Genomic DNA, 16,758 nt, shown 5'->3' with positions numbered 1-16,758 from the left:
TTTGCGTTAATTCTATTTTATCACTATTGTTTGGAAGGATAATTTTATTTATACGCCTGTTATAGTTTCAGCGAACAAATTTTTTGTTTTGTTTAGTTTCTCATAAGCCCACCAGGTGTTGCAGCAGTGCTCGGTTTCGGGAGCAGCGGCGGCCGACGGCAGCGTGTGTTGGTCTCATTCATTGCAAGTTGTGGTTGTGACTGCGGTCCGAGTTCGGCTGTACTATTAGTGCGATCGTCACCCGTGGCATGGTGAGCACATACCGTTACAACGGACCCAAGCCATTTCCCATCCGAGGTAAGCCACCAACAGGTGTTCCGGCACCACGGACGGAGGAGACACCGCGCGCTGCGCAGCAAAAACCAGAAAACTCTCTCGACTACCCAGACAGTCGAGCCGGGTTACCTAGGCCTTGTATGAAACACTGAAGCCTCTGATCGCTATCGATGCTTCTGTTCTCACCTACACAGTGTTAATTAGTTAACCAAACTTGATATCGGAAGATGTTCAGCTCGTCCGTGCGACGGAAAATGCAGACTTCGTGAAATTCGGGCCGGCTAGCGCGACGTAGGTGCTGGTGGAAGTTCCCCAGGAACGTGGATCGATGATAGCCAGGCTTTTGGGCGAACCACTCGCGTGATCATCGTCTCAATACTTGATAAAGTTCGCTAGTGACCCTGGAGCTCGAAATAAGACGGTGCTACTCTTCGTGCGGCGAATGCCGGCGAAAAAAAAACGGGGGTGAACACGTCGAGTACTCGGCGGGGTAACTAGTTTCGCTTGCTCATTGTCCGTTGTTCCTCCGAAGATCTCTTCCATGACTCGGAACTTGGCGGTGTTGTCTTGTTTTGGCGAGCCGTCCTGAGGGGACGTTCAACAAGCGGGACTTGTAAAGATAAATTGAAGATTAGGTTCTGCTGTGTGTAAACTTGAATGTGCCCCTCGCCTTTGGGTGCCGAGGACACCTGTGGCCGTTGGCCGCGTATAATTGTTGGCGATGGCCTTTCCGCGATACGGAAAGTTCTGTGGTAAACCGTGAAAACTGGCGCCTGCACAACGCCGCACATGTGATGAACACGTGAAACCGTTGCGACGGCGGTGTCGCGTTCTGCCTGCGCTGCTGCCTTTCGGCATCGCCTGGATTTTGTTCGAGAGGTCGGTTCACGTAGGTAAGTGTATGTACGGTACGTGCGACGTCGCTGCTGCAGTAGTCGGGTTTCGCAGACACATGCTGTTTCCGGTCGCCGGAGGAGATTACATTCGTTTTATATTTCCGTGTTTCCTGGAGAGACCGGTTACTGTGCACACAGGCGTGAACATGTATTGTGACCTGACGGAATAGAAGCGTTTCGGTCGTTCATGTTTTGACAGCAGCGAAGATTCGCTGTCGGGTTTCACGCTCCTGAGGACCTGCTTATCGAACCGGACGGACGAAGGTGAACGGAGATAAAAAGCAAACCTTGAGGGTCGCTGAACGAAGAGTGCCTTTTTCTTTATTCTTTTTAAATCGTCGCATCACGCCAGCGCACGGGCCATAGCCGAGCGACGTTGCAGTAGTTTAGCATCTGCCGTTGTTCATCGTTCCCGCCGATACTGTGCAAGCGAGCGTTTCTGATGATGATGATTTATTGACTCTACCCTTTGTATCGGGTGGGCACCATGTAGGCACCCCATCCATACAAAAAAAAAATCAGAAAACATTAAAAATACACTAAACACAAGACACTTGTCTCTACACAAACTCAAAAGTGTCTACAGCTTGCGCACTCATTCACAAAACAAAGCGACCGCAGGGCTGTTTGCAGTAACAAACAGTTTATCTGCAACGGTAAGGAAGTTTACTATCGGCGTGCAGGTTGGACGTGTTCGGCAGAGTTATCCTTTCGTTGATGAGTGATGTCAGCAGCGTACTTGTGGAAGCTACATTGTCGAGGCCAGTGAGAGCATAATGAGACATCTATTGGAGATTAATGGACGCGACACATATAGTAAGATTAGAACAATTTGGAAAACATTATACACTTGTGTAAATGCTGACCTAGAAAACCAATGTTTTATCGACAAGCCTAGATCAATACCTAAGAGCAGGATTGCACCCCAGGCTGAAAATATTTGCAGAAGTTGTTGGTATAAACATAATTATGTTGGCACTATAACAAATTGCAGCGGAAAATATCTTCCATGACGGAATGACTGTGTCGCCTGTGCTCCTTCTGCTAGCTTGATTCATGGAGCGAACATTTTAGTTCTTGGCACATCTTGCCTCTGTATCTGTTTTCCTCTCCGTTGACATATTTGCTGAGGTGGAAGGTATGCTAAAGTGGAATTAGGAAAATAAATTATAATCCCTTTTTAGCTGCTCTGTTCACTGGTGTCAGTTGGTTCGAAGCCTGTATATATCTGTATTCTGAGTGTGTACGGGCCTCTACTAGTGATCGTTTCTCTGTCCTGTGGCTTGTTTTTTCATTCTGCTTTGCAAGAAGCATCGTCATTAATTCTCTGTGTTTCATTCAGGCTTGCAGTGTAATTTTCATTGTTTCTGCATGAGTGAAAACAGTTATTTTATGGCTGATCTGCAGTATTTACTCAACAATCTTTCTGCTTCCTTTGCTCAAGGAAAAAAAAAGCGAAAGTTTGCAGATGCATACTCAGTAATTTACAAAAGATCAAACAAGTCGGAAGTTGAGCATCAACTTAAGCAACTGTAAATAGGTGTTTATTATAAATGGTGCAGACACAGGACATGACAGATGAGATTATTATTGAAGTGTAGACCACTTACAAGAAACAATGTGTGTCAGCACATCACCTCTCACATTTGTTTGACTAATTGGTTAGATATCTTGAGAAGTAGTTACTGAGGTTAATCTAAGTCTGTCATTGAGAGTTTACTCCCATTATGGGTCTTTGTTCACACACCCGTTTTGTTAGGTCCAGTTCCCTGTTTACCTTTTGTTGACTGCATTTGCATTATCCTTTCTCATCCTGTGTTTGAGTTTCCGAATTCATGAAAGGTTGTGTGAAAAACTGAGGGAAGGTAAGGCAGGTCAAGAAGTACTCGTGGGGAAGCAGTAATTACTCGTTCATGCCACTCGCATACTTCCGGCAGATATTCATGCAGATGGGGCAGCTGTGTCTTGGTGGCTCACTAGGAGGCACATTTGTTCAATTCGGGTGCTGTTGTCCTCTTTACACAGAATAATAACTGAAAACACGGCAGATATTATAGTGTGCCTACCGCTAACACGCGAAAAAAAAAAAATCGATGTCCACGAAGTTTATGTATTGAGTTGTTTCAGGGGTGACGTTTGCCTTTGTATAGATGTATTTTTAAGTTCTTATATACTGCCTAATTGCCTTTTCCTGATCCTGTCAGCAAAAAACGAGTGTCAAAAGAAACAGAGTGACATTGTTATGTTTAATGTAAGCCTGCAGTTTTGGGTAAAACTGCCCTTGAGTACATGCATTGATGTGGAGGTTTCATCTATTTCTTGCCTTGCCTGTTCCCTTCATGTTGAGGCATCACTCTAATGTGTGAGTTTTCTACAGCCAGGATAATTCATTTCCAGGAGTTCTTGCGTGGTCTATAAGCCCCGTGGTATGTGTCACTCCTTGCAGGCTCGTTTGGGCAGCTAACAGCACCTTCAACAAATGCTCGTGTACATAAAATCGGCACGAATAGCCTTTTCTGTCATTGTGTATACCCCCTCCCGCTTTCCGAACAAAAAACAAAAGATCAGACCGGCCGAGCTCGTAAAATCGTTGAGTGTTCGCACATTGTTGTGTGGGCTAGAAGATGTGTCGTGGCGCGCTACGCAAGCAAATAGATGTGCACTATAATTCGTCGTTGTACTGAGAGGATGAATGCCGATAGGCTCGGAAAGAAAAACACTAAGAAGCGACAGCATATATTTGCTGGCGCAGTCTACAGGATTGGTAGTTTCCTGCCGCAGTCGACAGGATGAGGGCGCCACTAAGCAGTGTTGCTAACTAGCAGAGTTCTCGCCCCCTTTTTTCTTTGAGGAAACTCTTGGAAAATAGTAAAACAACCCAAAAAAGTGTGGTGCAGGAAAGTGCCGCGTCGTCGGCTCGCCTCTTGACAGCCGCAGCTGTTCGTTGACAATAGAACCCTCCCGCCAGAGCTCGCTGAAGAGTCGGAAAACGCCGAAATGGAAGCGTGAAAAGAATGGCAACGCGTCTTGTATGTGTAGCTAGTTATGGGATAATGGCTGTCAAGGGCGAAGGAGGTCGGCATAAAAGAGGATTGGCTCTTGGTTGGTCGCTTCCCGCATCATTTCCCACGGAAAAGCGCGTCATCCGCCGAGTTAATGCGAATACGAAATTAGGAAGATTTCAGACTTGATAAGGTTCACGCAGTCGGCGGAGCTGGATGTCTCCATTCTTTATCTCATTACTCATTCCGACTAAAGAAGCATTTGAAAGCAGAGAGGTGTCTTTTGACAACACATAGACAATAGGCTTATTTGACTCCTGGCAGCTTGAGCTGCGGCCTAAAAATTTTGAGTTGTCGTAAGCATTTGTGAGGTGTGAGGCCTTTCGGCCACCACTCGCCAAAGGGCTGGAAAGCAATTTTTTTCTTTGGTTATGTCAGTTGAAGTGTAGGCCACCGTCCCACAAACCTTAAGAATTTGTTTTAATGCGCGCAGCGCTATCCTCACGGTGGTATGCTGGAATTGGTTTCCCATCTGCTTTTATCCTCCCATTTTGGCGTTTGTCGGCTGCCAAGTGCCGCGCGGATCTGGCGTCAGTGCGGCACTGGTTTGGCTGGTTTGGTTTTTCTCTGCGCAAAGCTACGTCTATCGTGAGCCGAAGCGGTCGGTTAGTGCAACGTTGGGAGCGTCTCTCTGTTCGACTCTGTGCTCTCTGTCTCAATTCTACTCCAATTCTACCCCAATTCTACTCTACTCCAATTCTACCCCGATCCGATGCTACTCTGTCGTCATTAACTAGTGTGCCGCCCAGCCATATCTGGACCTGCATAAATTAGTTTTGGCAGATGAAGAAGAATTAAAAATAATGTTGCCGAGACCTACATATATTGTAGATGGAGGCATAAAAATAAAAAAACAAGCCTGTCTCGCACCACTAAAGTATCGAGGTTATAATCCCAATTGTATAATAAAAGATGTGGTCTTTGGGCAATTGGTATTTTGCCACCCGAAGGTGGGAAGAAATCAATGTGGGAATGGCTACTAAAGCGACCCACAGCCGGAGGAGGTGGGCCCGCGGAGATTCCCCTGATCACCCCTGGGAGAAAGTAGCAGGTTGGGGTGGGATATGAAAATGGGATGTGGGAAATATTTGTGGAGTTAGGGGAATTAGGAGGGGTTGGGGACAGTGGAATTTTTGCCGCATTTCTGGTCCCTTTGAGCTCCTTCCCAGACCTCCATAGAGGGCGACCACTCAAATTTCAACCGAATTTCAGCGGCCCTAGGCCTCCAAGCGTACTTCCATCCACGGACCCCTACAGATAGCAGATGAGTCCAATAGAGCAGAACTCCCCGCTTCACATAGGTTATATTGGAACTGAAAAAGAAACACGAAAAATGTCCCAGTGCGCACCAATAATTGTACGCACAGTCGGATACGACTCGAGAACTAAGCGGCAGACACCCATCAAAGGAGGAGGCCCTTCAGCCATGGCTTCGACCGATTGTCGTGACATGGCGGTTACTCCCATTTCACGGAGGCACCTTCCGGCCACCTGCGATGTCACGCTGGAGGACTAATCGCAGCGTGATGACAAAGTATCCACGCCATTGGCTGGATGGCCTCCTTCGGTCCTTGAGTCCTGTCCGATTTAGGATTACCCATCTGAGGGAAAAGCGATTTGCTGGAATAGTCAGGTGATGTTCGTTTTTGTATTAGCCCACGGCCGGCTAATCTGATTTGCCGTGCCAACGCTCGAGCCACCGTAGCCGGACCGCTTGTGACACAAGCCTCTCCATTCGTCGCCGTGTAAAACGTTCAGGGAGGCACGCGTGGCGCCAGTAATGAGAACGTTTTGCGATGCCTGTGAAGATTTTTGTTGAGAATAAACGAGTGCACCTTTCCATCCATGCGAAGTCAACTTAAATTGGGGACAACGCAGCGAGCCACGTAAAGAAAAATGATAGTTGTAACGTTAGGAGACCGGAATCGGGCAGAGTGGCTGAGTGAACAAACGCGGGTTCATGACATCCTAGTCGAAATCAAGAGGAAGAAATGGGCTTGGGCAGGGCATGTAATGCGAAGGCAAGATAACCGCTGCTCCTTAAGGGCAACAGAGTGGATTCCAAGAGACGGCAAGCGTAGTAGGGTGCAGCAGAAAGTTAGGTGGGCGGATGAGACTAAGAAATTTGCGGGTATAGGGTGGGCGCAGCTAGCAAGGGACAAGGTTAATTGGAAAGACATATAAGAGAGGCCTTTGCCCTGCAGTGGGTATAATAAGGCGGATGATGAGGATCAACTCACATTGCTCCATTCGTCCCTCCATCACCGTCGTTGCGAGAGCGCTATAGTCGAATAAAACTCTAGGATGAAGCCACAGATGTCCCTGCAAGGAGACCCTCCAGCCAATGGCGTCGACTGATTTTCATGACGCCGCGGCTAATCAGATTAAACCGCGGTTCACCCCTTTTCATCTGCCATCCACTGCGATGTCACGCTAGCGGGTCCAAGGGGATTAACCGTGCATGAGTCATGAAAATCAGTCGACGCCATTGGCCGCAGTGCCTCCTTTGAGGTGAATTTGCTGCTTCATTCTTTAGTTGTACTCATGTTCGCGTGGCGAAATTCCGTATACGGCCATATGGCTTTGCTTCGGTAGACGCGGCTTGCTTGCTGAAACATCTAACGTTTCTCGGTAAGTAGGTTGTTCGCACAAGTATACTGGTACCGGCAAAATTGAGCGTTAAAGCACATTAGGAGCATTCAGCCAGCCGGTACTCGTTAGAATGAGTGGCAGCGCACTTTTTTTGCAGCGAAAGCTGCAATAGCTTTGTTGTAGCCATTTAGTAGAAACAATTTAGGGGGCACAACGGCAGCTGTGTAGCGCGTTTTTTCTCTATATATAGTTTTGTTTCGGATGCAAAATAAAACCCACGATAATGTTTTGCAGTTTATATGATCGTACAGCAAAATTCAGTCCCTATTCCTCTTTTACATTGCAGCTACGACGATCCTCGTTATAACGAAGTCGTCTTTCGCGAAATAATGGATATAGCGAAGTAATGGCGATTCCATTTGGAAGCTCGGTCAACACGGGCTACAACGAAGTTACGGATATAACGATGTAATCGCTGGGTCTCTTCAAATTCGTTATAACGAGGTTCAGCTGTGTACATCTCCACAGGATTTGCGTTGCACTCGTCGCCTCCTTCAATCGGTGCCTGTGCCTGGCTTTTCTCGCCGTTGGAGGACATTTATTTCCGTTCATTACATTCTTCATTCGTTCTTTTTCCTTCCCGCACACATCCGCGGTGGAACCAGGTTAGGCCGGGCCCGATGCCTATCGCTGCCTGCTCGTCCGTCCGCGGCGTCGGTGCCGTGGCAGGATGCCATGAGCTCCCGCGGCGACCGAACCCTGACGGAGACAAAGGCGTCGAGGTGTTGTAGGTGTGCCTCTTACGACACGGTGCTTGTCTGAGGCGCCGACACGTCGCCTGTGGTGTAAACAGGTCGTCGATCTTTCCTTTTGCCTGTTCCTTCTCCATCTCCAAAGTTTTTATCTTCGCGTTCACTCGATGCAGTGAAGGGTATGGGTCACTTTGTTGTCAGATTAAAATTTCTCTTCGCGCAGCTCTGAAGGGGACTTTATCGCGGGTCTGTGTAGAGCTCTGGTGCACTTTGTTCCGATGTAGGTGGCGATAATTGCCCGCCGAACTCACTTGACCTACAAACTCAATCGCTACCTATAGCTGTCTCCCCGAAATCAGTTCAGTTCAGTTGTTTTATGTGCATACAATGTATGGAGGAGGCCGAGGAAAAAAGCTGCATTCGCGGAACTCACTTCGTCTCCCAACTCACTTTCTCTCCCTGCTTACTGTCTCTTTTGCTGAACTCAATCACCCTCGCTCACTCACCCACTTTCACTTACTCACCCACTAACACTTACTCCTCACTGCCACGCACCCACTTTCACTTACCCACCCACTCACTCACCCACTCACACTTACTCCCTCACTGCCACGCACCCTCGCTCACTCACCCACTTTCACTTACTCACCCACTCACACTTACTCCCTCACTGCCACGCACCCTCGCTCACTCACCCACTTCACTTACTCACCCACTCACACCAACTCACTCACACTTACTCCCTCACTGCCACGCACCCTCGCTCACTCACCCACTTTCACTTACCGACTCTCACTCACTCACCGACTCACGCTAACTCACTCACTCACACTCACTAACTCACGCACCCACTCTCACTCGCTCACACTCACTCACCGCATTGGCTGTGTTCCATATTGTACGTTCCTCGTTCACTGTAGGGTGTGCAGACTGCAGGGTTTATGTGTGCTGTTTTTGTTCTTCGTTGTTTACAATGCCCCTTAGTCGTATTGATACATCAAGTACTTTTCCGTCGCAGAAGACACAGGGGCGTGTTCTGAGTGAAGGTTAAGGAAAAAAAATCAATCCGTCGATTGGGTTTACTGTTCGCGTTAAAAATTCCTGTCATACTTGCTATGAGAACCTGATCAGCTTCGCACTTGGAGCCGGAGCACGCCGGCTTTGTCCGCCGACAGTTCCAGCTGTTCACGGGGGGTACGAGTTCTGCGGTACGGTATATATGCTTTGCATGCCGTCGGCTTCTGTGCGCATTCCATGCGGAATCCCCGTGTGTGCACGCGGGCTGCCGTAGTGGAGGGCTCCGGAATAATTTCGACCACCTGGGGATCTTTAGCGCTCACCGACATTGCGCAGCACACGCCCGCCTTTTGAGTTGCGCCTCCATATCGAAACGCAGCCGCCGCGGTCGGGTTCGAACCCGGGTACTCCGGCTCGGTAGCCGAGCGCCCTAGCCACTGAGCCACCGCGGCGGGGCTTCGCAACCGGCCCTTTTCGGTAATGACGTCACAAGTTCGAATCGGTCGAGTGGCGGAAAGATTTTTCATCCCTATTTTCTCGGCGGTTAGTGCGTACTTTGCTGCCGGACAAACAGACATCCACATAGCGAGAAAGAGTAAGATAATCAATTCACTAGAGCTTCCACTCAGCCGCTTAGCCGTTGTCTGTGCAGTCCCTCAGTGTGGGTAGGTTGCGATGACGCCACAAGATGGCGTGACCTAGCTGGCCCATCTACCACTTAGGTTGCGTCTCTGGGGGTACTAGAGCACTAGCACGAGGGCCCCCACTCGACGGCTGTGGAGAATTTGCGGGGTCGCAGCGGAGCGCAGGAGCAAGAGGACCAGCGTAGTAGGCGTTTAGTACCGAACAGCCCGTGCCGTGCATGCGCACCGAGCACGCGCCGTTTGTTTATTTTCTTCTTTCGCCGGCAGGGAACGCCGAACTTGGCGCCTCTGCTTTGCAGCGTCACCGTGCGCTGCAGGGACCCCAGCCCAAACGGAACTGCGAAGTGTACTCGCAGACGAGGCAGAGATAAGGCTGCCTTGGCGGCAGGCAGGTCGGCAGATAAGCCGGCAACATCCGACGGTAGCTCCCCGGGAGGCGTCTCTAGGTGTGCGGGTTTGAGGCGATCCAAGGAGACTACCTCTTCACGACCATTCAGCAGGATAGTCGCCGACTTCGTCGTCTTGTTGAGGACGCGGGAAAGGCCGTCGTATGATTGGGTAAGAGGCGCCTTTACAGCGCCTCGTCTTAGAAAAGGTCTGCGTGCAGAGACAGGATGGTCAGATGATCTAGGCGGGAGGGGGCGCAGGTGTTGAATGGAGTCCTGTAGGCGTTGGAGGTACTGCAGGGGCTGGGACTAGCAAGCCGGAAGGAACGAGCAAGTCTCCGGGGAAGCCGCAGGGGTGCACCGAAGACGAGTTCGGTCGCCGAACAGCCAAGGCCCTGACGAAGGACGGCGCGTAGGCCAAGGAGCACCACAGGAAGGTGGTCGACTTAGTGCTCGCTATCCAGGCGCGCAGTGGGGGCAGCCTTAATTGAGTTGGTGATGGAGCCGAGCCGCTGGACCATGCCGTTGGCACGGGGATGGTATGCTGTGGTTCGGCAATTGCACCGATGTTTGTCCGGTCCCTCTGCGATATTGAAGAGCTGGTGCCACCCGCCTGGGTGGTAGGTGGGCTGCATAGGTCACGTGACCTTGCGACGTCGTCACAGCTTGCCCGGAGGGGCACGGTTCTTCTTCTGGCGGAAATAAGGTTTCTTCACCTCACCTCACCTGTCCACCGGATTGTGAGCAAACTGCGCACCGTGGCAGGTGGCAGTTCACTTCAAAATTGGTCGCGAGAGGTCGCTTGGGAAGCGTAACCCGGTTCTCACAAGTTCCCCCCGGTGGTAGCATCTGCCATCGCAGGACAGTGGCGCATCGCTTAACCGCTGCATCACTGCGTCAGGAGTGGTATGAGGACTACGAGGGCTGTATGAATGCAATGTAGAGAATGACCATTGAGAAACCGAAATACCAGCGCATTTAATTCGAATCGGGAATAACCACGCTAAATCGTCTGTCATTTTTTGCTGAGAACATTTGGATGGGGTTGACCTCAGTGGTCCTTTAAACAGTGTATCGTCACCACTAATGAGCAGCCAGGGCCTTGAGTTTTCATCGAGAATTAAGCTGCACGCAAATTATTGCTTTGCCAAATGCAGAAGTGATTCAGCTAACTTCTAGGCAGTGTACTTAATGCTGACTTAAATTTTAACGAATCAACTTAGTCAAGTTTCAGGTTTTATAGCGCAGCTCTCAGGCGCCCGTTCACCTGTTGAGCACCGTGCCTCGCCGTCGTTGGCGTAACCGCGCGTGGAGCGCAGGGGAGGATGAAACACGGCGATAGCAAATAGTGCGAGGAGGAACACGGAGGAGGAGGGCAGGGTGTTAGCGTGAAGAAGGGCTCCGCCGCGGCGATCCACCAAGAGATGGCGCCAGGGTAGCGCGCGCCGCCGCATGTTCCATATGCTGTCGCTTAAGGGCCGTTGTACGATCGTTTTGGAGCGCCTTCCGCCTCGTCCGTTTCGCGAGCGGAGCTGGCGGATCCGCCTCGTTCGGCGAACGGATGGAAAGTTGGTGAACTTCAACTTTCTGGCGGACGAGCGCATCCGGCCGGGGACCGGATTGCAGCTATTGGCTGCTTTTCCCGTGACGTCAGTGACGTCCGAGCCCCTCCTCCCTCCGCCTCGGTTCTGCTCTGCCCCGGCCTGCCGGGGCAAAATGGCCATCCGTCGACTGAACTGGGGAGCGCGGCCTGGGCAGTGGCAGCGGTGGTGGTGGTGGTGGTGGTTGTTGCTATGAAGGGGGGGAGGGGATCTGGTCCCGACGCATGTCGTTCCTTTGGGCATCACTCTTGGGGAGCGGAGGGGGGGGGGGGGGGCGCCTATGCATCGGTCCCTCGCGAGCACGCGAGGGAGAGAACGCAGCTTCGCATTTCTTTTCCCAGCGCGAACTTGAAAAAAAGAAAAGGGAAAAAAAAGGAGAGAAAAAGTAAAGGGAATGTGGAATTCAAAGTGAATACCTTTTCTGTTTTGGGGCGGTCATTTTCGCAAAATACTTAATTTTGTAGGTGTGGCTGAGCAGGTCGGTGCACGCAACTCTGTTGGCGAAATAGTTGGCATTTCGTTTCGTTCTTCGCTGCATAAGAATTGCAATATTTTTTATTTCAGCATAAAATGAAGTGCCCATAAGGCGATACGCGAGGCTGAAGAGAAAAACTAAAACACTCACGAAATGCGCCTAGCAGCTGCTCGCTTATGGCTAACGGAAAAATGATCTAAAGTTAATCTACCACTGAGATAAACGGCTGGTGTTTTTATTTTAATGCCGATCACAGCGTACGCGTATCCCCAAAACGATGAATGTGCAGAGCCGTCGCTGATATGCAAATGCTCATTCAAGTGCAAGCAGACATTTCGACTACTTTTACTTTTAGTAATTGTTTAGATGTAGTTAAGTAACTTCGGAAATTAAGCCGGGCATCACACGCCGGAACAATAAGCCGATCATTGCCCTTGTCTCACATGCGTCTGCATAACGCAGCTGTTGATGTCAGTCTCCAAAACAATATTTCGCATTCCCGGACTGGACTGGCGCAGGGCTTTACTGGCAAAAAAAGTGTTTCGTTTCTAACGAAGAGGGGTGCATAGACACATTTTTTCTTATATTGGAATATTTGGCTATAACAATCACGCATCTACAGGCTTGCTATTAACGTTTTGGTATCGTCAACTGGCCGATGCGAGCGATGGAAAACTTACAAGACACTGAAGGGATAGACCATCACCTTCAACATTTCCATTAGAGTACCGTGCAAGGTAGTCGGGCGCATACCGATCTGCCCCTTGGGATGCGGGAGCCCGTTTCGGCGCGTGGAGCGATGCTGGCGGTGCGCTCGCGCCGGCTAGGTTGCCACCAGCCGGAGAAGGCTATTGGACAGACGGATATGCCCGGCGCGCCAATCGGCATGCTGGGACCATCCGTCTCGCATCAACAACGACAGCAAAAAAAAAAACTCAGTGCTGTAGCTTATTCAGATCTGCTTAAGGGAATAATGGCGCAGCATCAAGTGACTAGGACAGCATATACTGCAAATTGTGTTAATAACTAGAGATACGTTTTGTCAAGTTTTTGTGTTTTATATTACATTAACAAAACCAACTTGTTTGCCCTAGATAAAAGCACTGTAAAGCAAGTAAAACAAAAATACACCACCAGAGGCTCTGGCTACTTTTTGCATCGAATGACTTTGCGCCTCTCAGTAAACATCCTACGACCTAGCACTCGGCACTTATGGCTACTCTCTATGTATCTGAGAGCGGCTTTGCGGAATCGATCCGGTCGAGCCATTGAACTCTATAAGCGTTCGTTTCGGTCCCAAGGAAGGATGGTTCGTTTCACATTTAGCAGGGAGTGCGCATCGTCAGCTTGTGGAGAATCACCGGGCGCCGGCGCGAGATGGCGCCGCGTTCCCGTCAACAGCGCGCGCTCCTTGCTCGCCGTGACCAACCAGCGCGCTAGGAGCGACGGGCGATGGTTAACGGTAAGCAGTAGCGGCACGCGCTATGCTAAATGTGTCCGATATCTTGCGCAGGCTGTCACACCGGCGCAGTATCTCGCGCTCGAGTTCGAATCCATAAGTAAGGGAACGTCGCTGATCAGTGTTCCCTTCTGCGCCGTCGACGTGACGATGAAGCATCGCTGGGTCAGCTGGGCGTTCACATGGTTGTTGTAACCATGCAAACGGCGCTGCCAGCCTTGGCATGAACGAGCTACAGAGAGCAGGCAACCACGGAGTGCAAAATTCCGCCACGTGCTCAGATAGGCTGTTTTGATTGGTCGCGCGAAGTGTCGTCATTGGGAGAATGAAATGGGAATGGGAAGCTGCGCGAAAATCGAGTTGAGGGCAGCACTTTGCTTGTATTTTGAAATTTCTTCGTTGAATAACTCCCGCTCCTATGCCTCGATTCCCGTAATTCTTTTTGAGTCAGCATCTGTGTGACATAAAGAATCCATCTAAAGTGTAACCGGCATCCGTTCAAGCGGTGTTTCGCAGCCCCTTTAAGGTAACTAACTAGGGACGCATCGCGGAGAAGCAAACCGAATTGGGCCAGTCCCCACAAGGTCTAACATCTCTAAGGGATTCCGTTGTCAGTTTCCCTACAATCTGTGTCGGGGTGGTAAAAAGTAGCATATAGTACCAGTGCGATAAGAGGCTAAGACCTGTCTGTAAGATAGGCTGTTCACGAGAGGGCTCAAACTTTCGTACCTGGTCCGTCTTTGCACTCTGTTTTAGAATCGTAGCGAGGCTAAGGAAAATCATTTTATTTCGAGTGCTCATTATAGGACTTTTATGTGTTACACCTTACAACTTCTGTGAAACCTCTTTGTCAGGAGACACATTTGCTAAGAACAGAGGGTTCTTGCGGTGAGGTCGCATTAACAGAGTATTAGCGCTTTATTGAGGAGCGAAACTGGGCTGAATTATGTGTGCTATTAACTATTAATGACCGAGTTGTGTGGTAACAGAGCATTGCGCGATTTTCGCTATATGTGCAGCGCCTGAACCTTTTCTCTAGAAGCGGCCTACGAAGCGTAAACTCCCATGATAAATTGTTTTCCCGTTCGTTATCTCATATTAACTAAACCGTAATTAACGTCGACTCGATCAAATCGTCAGAATTAATGCCTTCGCGTCGCGCGAAGTTGCTGACGGCGGCGAAAAAGGGCCGAACTCTCCGGCGGTATTTGGTTTCATCACCGTCGCACGTGGTGACCTGCGTAGCTTGTTATCGAACCTCTGGAGCGGAGCCAGGAATGTAGACAAAAGTCTTAGTTCTGGTGCGCGGGTCGCCACTCCTCTGCGTAGACGGTTGTTTAAACGGTATACTTAGGTTCGGTGGTACCGTTGAGTTCACTCCAACGGCACGCTCGCTTGGACTGGTTGTCGCTCTTTATAACGTCGCAACACGGAAACGGCGCGGTTACAGTACGGGAGCTGAGGGCAGACAAGACGTCGTCTTGTCTTGTCATCAGCCGCGTTAGACAATGGATCAATGTCCTTTTAGAATCGGGAGTCGGTTAGCCAGAAGGCCGGCATCCCTGAGCTGTCCTTTCCACTCCTCAGGAGTGCTACCGGTTATCGGTCCATGTGGAACTCCCACGATTGATGTGGTTGCGGTTCGTGGTAAGTTCCCGTCGACAGATGGCGAAAGGCGCAGGAGAGCATCCGGGATGTGATTTGTTCTGTGCACCGTCGGGCGCTTTTACTATTGCGTCGGAGTTCCCACAGAACAAGATCTCGGGAGATTTCCATTACCATGTTATCCCTTACCTATGCATCCAGGGGCCGTGTGGGCCGCGCATTTTCTTAACAAATTTATTCGTTCATTCATGTCACTTCAACGCTCGCTTCAGTTTCCGCGGCACTGCATGCAGCCTGCCGGGACCACAGTGCTCTCTTTGGCGTTGTGGGGACTAGGCCTCGAGAGCGGCCTCGTGGGCTTCTTATCCCCGCACCCACGTGCGCGATTGCCGAAGCTCCGGATGTGCAGCTTGTTGTGAGGCTATCTTTCAGTTCCGCGTATCTGAAGCCCGCTGCAATCACGCACTTCACGGTGTGGACGCCATTGGTAGGTGAGGAGGCCACGGGGTTAGGGAGACCCGACAACGGGCGCACCTCCCCCCTTTCCATCTGCTATCCTCCTCGTCGTTTCTGGCGCCAGCCTTCCTGGGCGGGCTCGAGGCCAGCCTTCGCCGAGACGGGACGGCGCGAGCCGCTGCCAAATCGCCGCCGGCCACGGACACGCTGATCCCTTGGCCCGGGGGAAAGGGGGGGGGGGGGGGACACCGCGGCCACGCGTGGCATTTAAATTTACGCTCCCCCCTCTCTCCCTCCTCCGCTGCATAGTAGCGTGCCCTTGGCAATGACACCGCTCGCGCTCTGCCGAGGACAGTGGGGAGGGCGGTGGCTTGTAGAACGGTGCAGCGATGCGAATGCTTCGAGCTGCGCCCGCCTAATGTATTCCGACTTTCGTTAGCGCTCGCGCGTTGTGTTTTTGTTTTCATATTTGCGGTTTTATTTCTTTCCTGTCGTGCTGTTTGAAGCGACCCACTGGCTCACGCACTGATTGGCAGACGTGGCGCGCTAATTGGTCCCAGATTTGGTGGCGAATGAATGGCGACGTAATTGAGTCATTAGAGCTTGTCCCCCCCCCCCCCCCCCCCCTGCTTTAAGGCGGGGCGGAGGCGAGTACTGAACACGCAAGGCATGACAGAGGCGAACTTACCCCATAGCCGACAGGCGGCGCCTCCCCCTTCTGCTGTAAGCCCGTCCGCTACATCTAATCTAATCCTTGTATTTCTGTACCTAGAGCTGAGGAAGGGAATTGGCAGATTCGAAGGAGACAAATTGCGAATATGTAGCCAGGTGAGAGTTATCACTGCCCCGATATATTGGAGATGCTACTGTAGTTGTCAATCGATCTAGCCGCCGGAAGCAGGCCTTAGGAGGCGCCCATATTTTGGTCTCCGGTTTCGTAATGTAGGATGATACGGGAAGTTCTGTCCCGCAGAGGTACACCGCGCGCTGACTGTGGCGCACGCCGGCTCTCCTGATTGGCTGGCGGCTGTTAGAGAGGTTTTCCACCGCTGCACGGTTCTCGAAGATAGCCGCGCGACGAGCGGGACATCGCGTGACCGCCTGTCGTATATAAAGACACGGAGGGAGGGGGTGAAGGGGTGCGCTGGCTGGCGCTTCGCCGGAGAGGGAGGATCACGCCCGATTTGTCGGTATTCTTCTGTCTGCATTTCAAAGGCACGCCGCCGGGACTGACGCGGAAGACGGCAGCGTCACCCCCCTCCTCCTCATTTCTTTCAGGGGCTTCGGGCATGCCTCGCGTATGGGTGCACACCTCTGTTTCGTCTTCTGGCAGTGTTGGCGAGTTGCTGTGCTGCGAGAATGAAATAAGACGAGAGAGAAAGGCGGCGGGTGATTTGGAAGTTAATTGAAAAACAGAGGAAAGAGAGAAGGCTTAAGTAGAAAGTAAAGAACGAGAGAGAGACGCGGATTGGAGGACGGGGGTCGATATTAAAGATGTCCCAGCGAAAACCAGGAGGACGAAATGAACTTGGGTTGA

At 50.9% G+C, this 16,758-nt stretch overlaps 1 protein-coding gene across 8 annotated transcripts in view; it reads left to right on the top strand.

Moving 5' to 3' along the window:
• Positions 1-122: 122 nt before the first annotated feature.
• Positions 123-16,758, top strand: part of Pfrx (6-phosphofructo-2-kinase/fructose-2,6-biphosphatase) — a 121,239-nt gene continuing 104,603 nt past the window's right edge. For 5 of the 8 annotated variants that reach the window (XR_013309029.1, XM_077639331.1, XM_077639334.1 and 2 more), the window contains exon 1: positions 123-297. Coding sequence is in view for 3 of the 8 variants with exons in the window: in XM_077639340.1 (XP_077495466.1) it covers positions 249-297 (49 nt within the window). In the remaining 5 variants the exon portion in view is untranslated. The remainder of the gene's footprint in view (positions 298-16,758) is intronic. The other 3 variants (XM_077639340.1, XM_077639330.1, XM_077639336.1) reach the window with 3 other exon arrangements.

This window comes from Amblyomma americanum, chromosome 10 (assembly GCF_052857255.1).
Source record: "Amblyomma americanum isolate KBUSLIRL-KWMA chromosome 10, ASM5285725v1, whole genome shotgun sequence".
Classification (NCBI taxonomy): domain Eukaryota; kingdom Metazoa; phylum Arthropoda; class Arachnida; order Ixodida; family Ixodidae; genus Amblyomma; species Amblyomma americanum.
Note: the sequence above shows the minus strand (reverse complement) of the source record. Positions and strands in the feature narration are given on the sequence as shown.